This window comes from Pseudopodoces humilis, chromosome 3 (genome assembly GCF_049639895.1).
Source record: "Pseudopodoces humilis isolate 2021_Gansu_Grassland_sample_001 chromosome 3, ASM4963989v1, whole genome shotgun sequence".
NCBI lineage: Eukaryota > Metazoa > Chordata > Aves > Passeriformes > Paridae > Pseudopodoces > Pseudopodoces humilis.
The window spans coordinates 112263172-112276081 of record NC_142202.1 but is presented as its reverse complement, the minus strand read 5'-3'; the positions used below and the strand labels follow the sequence as shown (position 1 = coordinate 112276081).

The window sequence follows — 12910 nt, the reverse complement described above, 5'->3', positions numbered from 1 at the left end:
CTTTGAGCATGTGGTGGGGTGAGGGAGGCACTCAGGGCCCTGGAGGCTTTTCCTGTATGGCCGGAGCCCGGGAAGCTGCAGTTTGGGATGAGGAGCTGGCACTTTGGCAATCCAGGTCTTCCCTCGGGCCTTCAGCATCTCAGCAGCTTTTTACAGAATTATGGAATTGTGGGATTTCCAGAGTCCTGGAACAGTTTGGGTTGGAAGGGAGCTGAAGGCTCATCCAGTCCCACCCCTGCCACGGGCAGGGACACCTTCCATTGTCCCAGGGTGCTCCAAGCCCTGTCCAACCTGGTCTTGAAGCTTTCCCTAAGGGAGGTTGATGTTGTCTTGGCTTCACTGAGCTGCTGGCAGATGGAAAATCCCAAGGATTTGGGGAAGAGGCCAGGAGGTGTTGGGCTCCTCCCAGGCTGAGCCTGGGCTGCTCTGGCCTTAGTTTTCTTTCAATCCTCCAGAACAGCCCTTATGAGCTACAAAATCCCCTAATTTATGGATTAGGAACCCTTTCCCTGTGCATAAGCAGCTCGGCTGTGTTCTAGGACGGGAGCACATTTTAACACAGTTTTCCTTTTTGCACTTTGGGCATTCCTTGGATAAGCAGTTGCCAAACCCCTTTATGTTCTCCATCCCTTGCAGCCCCTCTGGGTGGGCTCCCAGGTGTGTGTCTCACGGGCAGTTCTGTGTTTGCAGGGTGTGGAGAGAGGCCAGGGATCGCATCGTGGGCTTCCCGGGGCGCTACCACGCCTGGGACATCCCCCACCAGTCCTGGCTCTACAACTCCAACTACTCCTGCGAGCTCTCCATGGTGCTCACTGGTGCTGCCTTCTTCCACAAGGTGAGAGCTCCCCGGGGCTGCCCCTTCCTGCTCACAGCCACCTGAGGCTGCAGCTCTGGGGGGTTGTGATTTTTTAAGGACAAATGTGGGAGCTCTCTGTTCCTTTCCCCTGACTTCCTCCAAACTGAAACACAGCCACAACCTGAGTGCATTGGGAAGGGTATCCAGTGGCTGTTCCTGCTGGGCTGGCAGGAGGGGGCTGGAACCCCCATTCCTCCATTTCTGAGGTTCCAGGAGAGGAGGGTGGTGCCCGTGGCAGATTTGCTGCTGCTGTGGCTACAGAGGATCTCGGTGTGGGATTAACTCCGTTACGGGAACGTCTCCGCCGGGATCCCTGATCCAGCTGTGGGTCAGGTCCCGAACGGCCGCGTGTTCCCGTTGCAGTACTACGCCTACCTGTACTCCTACGTGATGCCCCAGGCCATCCGGGACATGGTGGACGAGTACATCAACTGCGAGGACATCGCCATGAACTTCCTGGTGTCCCACCTGACCAGGAAACCTCCCATCAAGGTAAAGCACCGGCACTTGTCTCGGGGTTGGCTTTGCTGGAGAAGCTGTGGTTGGGAAGTGAGTGGTGTCTGCTCCAGGGAATCCAGCTCCAGTGGGAAAGCTCAGCCTTTGGAATCAGCCAAATCCCTGCCACAGAGCAGGTGAATTGAGGTTTGACATTACAGGACTAAATCAGATGGAATTCTGGTGAAAGGTTCCCTGTCCACAGCAGAGATGGTCTCTGCTCTGGAGCCAGGCTGGGAGAGCTGGGGATGCTCACCTGGAGAAGAGAAGGCTCCAGAGAGAGCTCAGAGCCCCTTCCAGGGCCTAAAGGGGCTCCAGGAGAGCTGGAGAGGGACTGGGGACAAGGGATGGAGGGACAGGACACAGGGAATGGCTTCCCAGTGCCAGAGGACAGGGATGGATGGGATATTGGGAAGGAATTGTTGGCCGTGAGGGTGGTGAGACCCTGGCACAGGGTGCCCAGAGCAGCTGTGGCTGTCCCTGGATCCCTGGAAGTGTGCAAGGCCAGGCTGGACAGGGCTTGGAGCAGCCTGGGATAGAGGAAGGTGTCCCTGCCCATGGCAGGGGGTGGGACTGGATGAGCTTTGAGCTCCCTTCCAACCCAGTCCATCCCAAGACTCCATCCTGAGATTCCATCCCGAGATTCCATCCCGAGATTCCATCCATTCCCGAGCCACCTGGCAGTGCCCCGGGCTGGGTGCTGTGGGCAGCGTGGCCCTGACACCTGTGTCCATCCGGCAGGTGACCTCCCGCTGGACGTTCCGCTGCCCCGGCTGTCCCCAGGCGCTGTCCCACGACGATTCCCACTTCCACGAGCGGCACAAGTGCATCAACTTCTTTGTGAAGGTGTACGGGTACATGCCCCTGCTCTACACCCAGTTCCGCGTCGACTCGGTCCTCTTCAAGACCCGCCTGCCCCACGACAAGACCAAATGCTTCAAGTTCATCTAGAGCTGGGAGCAGCTGGACATTCCCAGCTCCCAGCTGTGGCTGGAGGCGGGGGAGGCCGGCACGGGGCTCTTTGTTGGGGCTGTGAGAGCAAAAGGCCGTTTGCTCTGGACTCCGGCCTCGCTCCCGCCGGCAAACGGGACGGCCTGGATTGGGACGGGCACTTCCCCGCGCTCCCAGAGCGGCTCACCCGGACAGGGAGTGGGATCCCGTGGCTCCTGGAAGGACACTCCCACGGGTCGTACACTGAGGAATGGCTCGCTGGCTCTGCCCCTTCGCTAGCCAAGGGCAGCCGTTCTTTTTAATTATAATTATTGTTATTTAAAATGAAAGTGTTTTAGATTTGCCGCGTGAGGCGCTTTTTTGTTTTCTTTTCCCTCCCCTCTCCCCACCTCATTTCCCCCTCTGGACCCTTCAGCCCGTCCGAAGGGACCGTAGCAAGGCCAGCTCAGAGGTGTTTGGGTGCAGCATCAGGGCAGCTCCTGTCACCGCTGCTGTCCCCATCCTTCCTCCCATGGCACAGCCCTTTCCACCCACCAGATCCTCCTGGCTTCTCTTGCCCTGTGGCTACTGCTGAGGCCTCTCAGGTGTCACAGTGCTCTGCTCCCCACCCTGAGCCCTGGAGAGGGGTGAGGTTGGCCTGGATGGACGTTCCAGCTCCAGCTCTGGCCCCGTTCCTGCCGCAGCCCGGGGGGTTCAGTCGCTGCTGTCTCGGTGTCTTTTCCCACCTTGTCCTGCTGATCCTCTAAAGACAGGGAGCGTGTTTGGGGCTTAGGGAAGATCCACCTGCAGCACAGCCAGGGCTGGAAGTGCTCCAGGCTCCTGCAGGCTCTGCACCCAGCCTGGGTGAGCCAGAGCTGCAATTCCTGCTCTGCCTCATCCCCATCCCAGAGCACGCCGTGCCCACCTCGGCTTTGCCGTGGGGCTCAGCGTGGCTGCCTTAACCCCCGCCTGGCTTCGGGCTGTGGCCCAGGCTTAATCCCAACAGGAGCTTCCCAGGGTGTGATGCCGCTGGGATCACGTTCACAGCGTGGGTTTGGAGCTGGTTCCTGTCCCCCAGAGCAAAATGCTGTCACAGCTGTGACCACCCGAGCTCAGCTTGGCCCTCGTGTGGTTCTCCCTCAGCACATCCCAGGTGTTTGTGAGCAGCCTGGGGAAGCTGTTGCTGGGCAGGTGGGAAGGTGTCCCTGCTTTTCCTGGATGTCACCCCTGGTGTGTGAGAGCAGGGATGGTCCAGCAGCAGCTCCTGGGCTCGTTCCCAAGGCCAGCCCTGTCCAAGTTCCTCCTGCACCACCTTTTGGGGCCTCTCCAAACTCCTCTCCCCTATAGGTTTTCCTATCAGCACTGACACTTCCTCCCTGGGGAGGGAAGGAGCAGCCTGTTCCCAGCAGAGCCCATGGCTCGTGCCTTCACCAGCACCACTGACCACAGCAAAACAGGAATATTTCCCTATGTTTCTTTTGCCCTTTCCATTCCCTTCTTGTTTTAACATCAGATGCTCAAAACGCAGCACGTGAAGTCTCACAGTCTCCTTAAAAATGCCATGGGAGGATTCTCTGTGCTGCCCAGAGTGGAAATGTGGCACTTGTCAGGAGCTGTCAGCTCCAGCATTCCCGAGGGGCCTGAGCTCTTCTGCCACGGCTTTAATTCCACCCTCATTAGTGGGGGTTCGTTAGCAGCGATGCCGTGGCTCAGGCACAGCCCGGGCCCGGGGTCAGCTCTGCCCTGCCGGAGCACGGGGTGATGTGGGCGAGGACTGCACTTTATCCAAACACAGGCACTGCTGCAGCCTTCAGGCTTTCCAAAATCCCAGGGAGATGTTACTGCAGTGAGAGCCGGGGGAACACGGAGGGGACGGGAAGTGTTGGCATTGCCGAGAGCGTCGTGGGGCTCGGGATGCTCAGCGTGTCGGAGCCCCAGGCTGGGAATTCTGCTTCCCCTTGTTCTGTTTCCATTCGAGGCCAGTTGAGATTGTGGATCAGCAGAGCAAATCCAACTGTTCCCAGGCTCTTTGGCCTTTTTCCCAAGCTGTTTTTTTTCTCTTGGGATGATCCCCCTGCACCTTGTGCTGGAGCAGGAGCAGGATGTGCGGTGGGATCTGTCTGCATGTGGTGGGATGAATTCCTCCTTGCTGAGCGCCCCTAAAGGGGGGGGATTTGGGAGTGAAGGGATAAAGAGGCTGCTGCTGGGAGATACCAGGGCAGCAGCAGCGTTGGGAGGGATGGAATTCTGTGAGGAAATGAAAATGTTCCGGCAGGAACATCTTCCCCACCCACAGGGCTGGTGCTGCCCCTCCCGGCCCTTCTGCTGCGGCTTTTCCCAAATTATCCCAAACACCACCGAGCCCCCTGGAAAACAGGACCGGCATTCACAGCCCAGCTTTCTGCTCCTGAGACCTGCCAGGACCTGCCAGGAGGAGAGGGGCTTTTCCAGAGCGCGCTCCCACCCGTGCCACCATCCCAAACACCTTCCTTGCCACCACGCACCGTTCTCCCGGGATTTTCAGGGCATCCCAGGGTCACTCCGAAGCTCAGGTTTGGTTGTACGATCCCATCCCAGCTCCTGGGGCTCTTGGCAGCTGCACCTTTTCCCCAGTTCCAGAGTTTCTGCTGCTTCCCCCGGGCACGGAGCGAGGCCTTTCCCGCTGTAAATAGCAACGACCGAGGTGACACGGCCCCAGCCCCGGCTGTGTCACACGGCCCCTGCCCTCCCCTTGTGCCCACGGTGCCCTGAGCACCGCCAGGAGCTGAGAGACAAGGAACACTCCTTCAACACGAGCACAATGTTGAGTTTTTTTGTAAAAGGTTCCAATAAATGGAGAGTTTAACTTGGGAGAGTCTCGGTGCCTCTTTGCTGGGGGTGGGGATGGGGCTGATGCTGCTCCTGGCCCTGGGACACCCCAAAAACCAGGCAACTTCTGGGTTTCTGTTCCCATGGAGCAGGGGAGCTGGTCTGGAATGCTGGGAACTCCTCATGGATGGCAGTGCCCGGGGTTCATCGTGTCCCTGCTGAGCTCATGGCTGGGCCAGGACAGCCCCTGGGAGGGGTTGGACCCTGAGTGGCTTCCAGGGCCACCCCATCCCCGTTCTGGGGCTGCTCTGTGTGGTTTCTGTAGGCATGGGGGTGTTTGTAGGCAATGAAAGCAGCAGCTGAGCCAGCTGGGACTGCAGCTCCATCCCTGCCCAGGAATCCAGAGCCGAGGGCTTTCAGGGGACACTTCCCACGGCATTGATGGCTCAGGATGCTCCTGGTCCCTCTCCTATGAAGGAGGTGGAAAAACCAAACGGATCCACGAGGCTTGTAAGTAAATTCCCAGCTTCAAACATGCAGGGAGGAGCAGAGAGGAGGAATGGAGCCAGCTGGGCCACGAGCCATGGGATCCCCTCCACGCTGGGCTGGCAGTCCCTCAGGATTTCCTGCATGTGGCTGCATTTCCTCCCTCCCTTCCTATTGCCTTTTGTTTTTTGCCCTCCCTCCTGAGCAGCTGCTTCCTCCGTGGTCACTTTTCACTTCTGTTGTCACTTTTCACCTCTGTCTCTTGCCCTTGCTGCTCCTCCCACTGGGAATTGTGTCCTGCATTTTCCCTTCTGCCTTGGAGTAAGGCTTGGTTTGTGCTGGGGTTTGTTTCCAGGAGAGGCTCCAGGAAAACCCCAAAGGATTTTAATCCTGGAGGGAAGAGGTGTATGCTCAGCCTCCCAAATGCCAGTGATCTGTCCCCAAAATACTGCAGGGAGGCAGGGCCATCACTGGCAGGGAAGGGCACAGAATTCCTCACTCCAGGACCCCGGCCTGGCAGCAGCAGTGGGATGTTGGTTTGGGATCTGGCTCCCAAACGAGCCCAGCAGCACCTTGGGCACAGACTCAGCTGGAGCCGATTTTCTCCTGAGGCTTTTCCCGAGATAAAAATCTCCTGATCAATAATTTTTCCTGCTGTAACTGCTGTGTTTGGTGAGAGAAGCCACAGCTCCGGTTCCATTTCCCCGTTTTCCTCTGAGAGTTTCTAGCCTGGGATGAGGAAACAGAGGCGATAAATCCTGTTAATCATTTATTCACTCCCTGCTCCCAGGAGGAGGGCAGGGTGAAGTGCTTTACACTCCACTCCTCTGCACTACAAAGTGCCCTCGATTCTCCCTTTTGGATGATGCACTCCTTGCTAAAACACAATTCCACTGGAATTGTTCTTGTTCTGGCCAGCAGTGCCATGAAAGCCACCAGCTCCTGCTGAGCCCAGGACAGGACCTGCTGCCACCCCTTCCCGGGTGATCTGTCCCAGGTGATGGGTCCTGGGAGGACCTGCCCCACTTCATGGTCTTCCAGGGAAGAGTTCACAGTCCATGGATCCTTGAGGGATGGGGTCACAGTCCATGGATCCTTGAGGGATGAGGGTCACAGTCCATGGATCCCTGAGGGATGGGGTCACAGTCCATGGATCCTTGAGGGATGAGGGTCACAGTCCATGGATCCTTGAGGGATGAGGGTCACAGTCCATGGATCCCTGAGGGATGAGGGTCACAGTCCATGGATCCCTGAGGGATGAGGGTCACAATTCATGGATCGTCAAGCAATGATTTCACAGTCCATGGATCCTTGAGGGATGGGGTCACAGTCCATGGCTCCCAGGTGACAGCTCACCTGTGACAGGTGAATGGGACCTGTCAGATCCCACCTTTCCCACCACGAGCCTGCCCAGGTTCTGATGCGCAGCCAATCCCAAATCTCCTCCCACTCCTGCCAAAGGCTGAGCTGCTGTGGGGCAGCTGTGGGGCACAGACCCAGCACTTTGCTCCGGTTTCCCTCTGCTCCTCACGTCCAGGTGCTCATGGAGGTGAGAGAGCCCAGTGACAGTGACTGAGCCAGGGCAGGGACCGGGCGTTAACTCCCCTGCTCCAGCTGTTTTCACTGGGTCTCACGTTAAAGGAGAGAAAACACAATAAACTCATCTCCACCAGCTGCTCCATAAAAGCCATCCCAGAGCAGAAACCCGATTTTAACCTTTCCTCCCCATTACTCCTGTGGGAGCACAGGGTTGGGAAGTCACTGGGAATTAATCACTTGCCACACACCCCACTAATTGTGTTTAATGAGGGAAGCAGTGGAGAGAGGCTGGAGCAGCTCAGGAAGGGATGTGGGATCCAGGGAATGGGGATGGCCACGGCACAAACAGCCACATGGGGGCCAAGGGAATTTATTTTCCCCTCTGGAAGAAGAGTGAAACCAGGAACTTTTGCTGCTCTTCGGCCATGAAATTGGGAACTTCTGGATAAAGCCTGGATTGCATTCATGGTATTCTTCCCCTGGCAGCTCCCTGGGCTGCCACGGTGCCCTCTGCAGGACTGAGCCAGCCCCAAGAAATGCTGTTTGTTTTTCTGTGCAGAAGGAACAAACACTTCTTTCTCCAGTTTAAGTAGGGTTTCCCATTAAAGAATTCCCCTCCCAGCATGTTTGTTTTTCCAGCAGGTACAACCTGAATACAACAAAACAACCTACTCTCAGCTGCTGGACTGGATGGAACAATGAGAAGTTTTCCTGCTCAAAATGACAGGAAGAAAAATGTAAAACTTTCAATTTTTACTTTCTCTGCCTGAGGAGGGTGGGAAAGCCTTGGGAATGTGAAAAGGAAGGCACTGGAGCAGTGGGATCAGTGCTGGAGGTGAGGTAACCAGCAGAAAGATGAGTTTATCCCACGGCCTCTCTGGGTTAGGAATAATCCCTCTGGAGTTTATTAAAGTGAAATTATCCCAGTTCATTTACTCTGTTTTTAAATGATGCTAAAGCTGCAGACCCCGATGAGGATTTAATTCCACCGCCCCAAGTTTCTCGTGTTGGTGACACCACTCCTCACACACCTGTGCACACACAGAATAAAGGTGTGGGTGCTGGCATCTGCACACCCAAGCCAGCAGAAACCCTTCATGGGAATGATGAAATGGGATGTGGACACTGCAATGGCAAAGAGATTTTATTACAGAGCTGCTTCCACTCCCTCCATCTTCCCAAAGGGATGAACTGGAGGAGCAGCTTTATTTCCCAAAGGCATCAGGACAAGGATGTGGAATGGGCATGGAGAGGCTTTTATAAACCACGGGATGTGCTCCCTCCTGGGCAGACTCACTCTGCTTTTTATTTTTTAACACCAAATAAATACAAAACAATCCAATAGAAAATGAACAGCAGTAAATCTGAGAAATGGGAAGCCTTTAAAAGCAATACTATTGACTGAGGTGAGGCCCCAAATACGTGACTTGGGGAGGGAAAAGCCTCCCCAGGCCTGCAGTACAGATGGGTTTGGATAAATGACTCAGAATTCCATCCAGGATTTGGGATGGGGGCGCTGCAAGGACAAGTTTTTGGAAGGTAGAAACAAGAGGCACTTAAATCTCGAAATGGTTTTTATGAGTATTAGGAATTTTCCTGCTTTATGGACTTCCCTAAGTGTCTTCCTGAGGTGTTTCCTCTGCTGCTGATGGAGGAACCCAGGAGGAACCAGTGCAAGGCCTGGAGCTCCAGGGACAGATGTGGCTGTAACAGGTGAGGCTGCAGCATCAAATAAACACTTGAATTCCTACAGGATAAAGCTTTTCCAAAGTGCCTCTGCTTGTGCAGGGAATGGCCAGGCTCTTCCCACTATTCTCCATGTCCACCAGACCCCCTTTTTTTCCATTTTTATTTGTACACTCTTTGCCTCATCAGCTCTCCCCTCCTCTTGCCAGTGAAGGACACGTGAACAACACACAGGAAGGAGAGGCAGGGAGAAGGATCTGGGGACTGGGAAGAAGCAGTGTGAGGAAAAAGGCCATTGTTTCAATATTCCTGCAGAGTTCTGTCAGGTGAAGGACCAGGGCAGACACTGCTGAGGGACACAGAGGAGCAGCAGTTCACCCTGATGTTGTAAATAAACACTCCAGTTACTTACTCTGCAGTTCTTATCTCCTGTAAGATTCCCAGCTCCCACTTTTACACAACAGGAATCTCCTCCAAAGTACTCCACAACAGGTTAAAAATAAGATTTAAAAAATAGATATTAAAAATACTCCCTTGCTCCTCCATGAAGGGGAATGTGGTTTCTGGTCTCTCTGAATCACAGGATTCTCTCTCTCTCCTTGGACAGATCCAAGTTCTGCTCCTCCAGGCTCTCTCCTTGCAGAGCCTCCTGATGTCCATGAGCTAAAATTTCTGCAGGAATTTGAGCACCAGGTCCCGCAGCTTCACCCTCAGGGGCTCGTCATTGTCACAGATGATGTGGGTGGAGTCCTCCTCCAGCTGGATCAGGGTCTCTGCCTCCTGCAGCAGCACAATGTGGCCCTTGGCCGTGTCCTCCACCTTCACGTCGCTGAAGCCGTGCTGGATTTGGGGTGGGAGAGGGAGAGAGGGAAATAAATGAGCACATTTCAGGAAAACTGGGAGAGAGGAGACAGCAGGGCACAGGGATGAGGGGGAATTGCATGGAATCAAAGATTGGTTTGGGTGGGAAGGGAACCTTAAATCTCATCCAGTGCCACCCCCTGCCATGGGCAGGGACACCTTCCACTGTCCCAGGCTGCTCCAAGCCGTGTCTGAGCTGGCCTTGGACACTTCCAGGGATCCAGGGACAGCCACAGCTTCTCTGGGCACCCTGTGCCAGGGCCTCCCCACCCTCCCAGGGAACAATTCCTTCCCAATATCCCATCCATCCCTGCCCTCTGGCAGTGGGAAGCCATTCCCTGTGTCCTGTCCCTCCATGCCTTGTCCCAAGTCCCTCTCCAGCTCTCCTGGAGCTGCTTTAGGCACGGGAAGTCTGCAGTCCCACCCTTTTCCCTGCTAATTATCTCCAATTATCCCCTGCAGGTGAGAACAAGACTCCAGAGAGCAGCAAGCGAATTTGTTCAGCTTCCTCAGGAGGCTCCTCCACTAGTGGAGACATTTCCAGGATCTATTCTTCACTTGTTCACCTTCTTACAAATCTTGTAGAAATTTAAATGCTTTTGAGACTCCCTCAGCTGCTGAATCCAAAAGTTCTGTGAGGCAAATCACCCACCCAAAAGCTCTGCTTCCATGGGAAAGAGGAGGAGATCACTGACATGAACCCTGCATAGCAGGAACAGCTCCATAGGGAACAATTCCCTCTATTCTGAAGTGCAGAGACACCCTGGAGCACTTTGGGAACTCACTGGCCTTTCTCCATTTCAAGCCACAATAAAATTACTTTCCCTCTCTCTGAGACTCCTCACCTTCTCCAGAGTCTGCACAAACTGGTCCACAGGGATGGAGCCACTCAGCAGCGGCTTCAAAGATTTGCACTCGGGCACATCATCACTCACCCGCTTCCTCTTCTTGCTGGCAGGAGGTTGGGGAGGTTTTGGGGGGAGCTGATGGATGAGAAAGGAGAAAAAAAAAATCATCCCACTCTAAAGCAAACAACAGGTTGGGGAAACAGGCAAATTCAGATCGAGCAACTACTCAGGGAATGAGAACGTGGCTTAGTTCCAGCCATTTATGAGGATTCTGGCATTTTAAGCCCAGGTCTAAGTTTATTTGGCAGCAGGAATGGGTGGAGAAGGGAGTAAATGAACAACAGCAGCCTCAGCCCAATTCCATTGCAGCACTGCAGTGTTTCCAGCGCTGCTGAGGGTTTCCAGGGAAGCAGCTTGGGAAGAGGAGGGCAGCCTGTCTGCTGTGCTCTGACTGAAATCCTCACCCAACCTTCATGTCCCTGACATTTCCACACTGGGCTCTCTTCCCAAGTGTCCTGGGCCCAGCCAGCTCTGCTGCCCAGTGTGGGAAGGGTTGTTCAGTGAGGCCCTGCAGCCTCATGGATCTGAGAGAAAGGGGACCAGGGCAGCTGCTGCTGAGCAGGTCCCTGGCCATCCCCTGCTCCTGCAGGGCACCCAGGAATTGCAGTGCCAGCCTGAAGGGGGTGGCAGGAAGGGAGTGGGCAGGGGTGTACAGAGATGTGCAGCCTCCAGGGACACGGAAGGCAGATGGTCCCTTCCCAAGTCTGATGTCCCAGGTCATCTCTCTCCTCCAGCCCTTGGTCCTGAGAGGTTGACTGATGCTGTTCCTGACTATGGAAGACAGCAGGATGATCTGTAGCCTCTCTTCAGGAATTATCTCACTTCCCCTTTTATCTCAGCCAGGCACATAGCCAAGGAAAAGAGGGCAGAGAGATTGATTTGCATCCCACTCCCTGCTCCGGGTGTAATTCCTCAGCCGCACATGCCAGGGCAAAGCCTCTGCCAAGGGCTCTGCTCCAGTGGGAAGGAGCTGCAGGAGGGCTTGCTGGGGTCCTGGATGGCAGCAAAAGCCAGAATAAGGATATTTTTCTCCCTTTCCCATTAGGCTGTACCTGCAGCACGTGCTTGTTGTCCTTAGTATGCAGCACAGCAGAAACTGTTGCCAAGGAAATACCAGGCTTGATCTCCAAGGGCACGAGGGAATCTGCAAGCTGAAGCAAAAGGAGATTTTGTTCAGCAAGTGATCAGCTCAAAACATGCATGAACCCAGCTGTGAGATAAATTGGCAGTGTGGTATTTTTAAACATGGGCTAATGAACTGTAAACACAAAGCCACTGATAGACTGAAGAGCTCCTCGGACCTGCCCAGCCTCCTTCCAGCTCCCAAAATTATGGATTTCACACCATGAGCAGAGCAGCACGAGGTTTGCAGGGAGCAGGGCTGGTCCCAAAAACCATAATAAGCACAGAGAACCCTTGTGTGAAGAGACAATTGTTTCATTAATAATTTTAGTGAGTAAAACTTGTGGTCTAATCCAGCATTATTATGTTTGTTATGCTGATGGACAATGAAAAATCAAAGTGAGTTTCCTCTCAGTTCCTGACTGCAGAATATCTGGAATAAGAAGGGTTTGTCCTTAAAAACCCCAATGTTTTCAATCAACCCACTGTTGATTAGTTTGAAATTATTCCAAGAGTGCTGCACAAAACCCTTCCCACTGCCTTTTATATAATTCTTCCCTGAAAGACATAAAATTTAGTCTTGGCTTGGAGTTTGGATCTAACAGTGCTGGCAGTGCCTGGAGTGGGCAGTGCTGCACCTGCTGAGACCAGTGGAAGTTGGCCAGTTCAGAAGCACCTCTTCCAGCCACTTTTCCAAAGGAATTCTGTGGAAAAACAGTGCTCATGAATGGAGAAAATTATTCCCTTTTTCCCTCCAAGGGAATTCAAGGTGCCAGGATGCCCAATCCTTTTGCCATGAAAGCACTGGGAGGGTTTTTCTCTTGGCTTAGGTGGTGGCAAAGTTATTTTAGGAAGTTCTGAAATCTCACCTGCCACTGTAAAAGATGCAGGAACATTTTGAGAGCAGCTCCCTGGAATAAAGCAGTTGGTGTGTTGGAAAAACACAGGCTGCATTAAAAATCCCTAAATTTTGTCTGTATTCAGCCTTGGTGAATCCTAGAAATCCAAATCTGATGGAGCAATTCAGCTCACTGTTACTCTGGGACTCTGTTCAAGATCTTTAAAGCAGGCAATTTGAATAGAGCCTTTATGGTTTGTTGTTGAAGGCAAAGAGAATGAAAATATAACAACAATCATGGCTTCAGATTTCTCCTGGGAGCTGCGAATAGCAGCACTTGCAGCAGTGAGTTCTGCTGCCTTGCCAGTGGTCGAAGGCACT

The 12910-nt window shown here is 54.0% G+C and overlaps 2 protein-coding genes across 9 annotated transcripts in view; one reads left to right on the top strand and one right to left on the bottom strand.

Moving 5' to 3' along the window:
* The window catches only part of EXTL3 (exostosin like glycosyltransferase 3), a 112777-nt gene extending 107646 nt beyond the window's left edge, over positions 1–5131 (top strand). For all 8 annotated transcript variants that reach the window (XM_014257652.2, XM_014257645.2, XM_014257649.2 and 5 more), the window contains 3 exons: positions 691–835; positions 1220–1348; positions 2093–5131. In XM_014257652.2, the coding sequence (XP_014113127.1) occupies positions 691–835; positions 1220–1348; positions 2093–2302 (484 nt within the window). In that variant the 3' untranslated portion in view covers positions 2303–5131. The remainder of the gene's footprint in view (positions 1–690; positions 836–1219; positions 1349–2092) is intronic.
* A 2447-nt stretch (positions 5132–7578) lies between these two features.
* INTS9 (integrator complex subunit 9) overlaps positions 7579–12910 on the bottom strand; it is a 60702-nt gene continuing 55370 nt past the window's right edge. The window contains exons 15-17 of the mRNA XM_014257626.2: positions 11622–11720; positions 10507–10644; positions 7579–9640 (exon numbers count right to left, since the gene is read on the bottom strand). Of these exons, the coding sequence (XP_014113101.2) occupies positions 9464–9640; positions 10507–10644; positions 11622–11720 (414 nt within the window). The 3' untranslated portion in view covers positions 7579–9463. The remainder of the gene's footprint in view (positions 9641–10506; positions 10645–11621; positions 11721–12910) is intronic.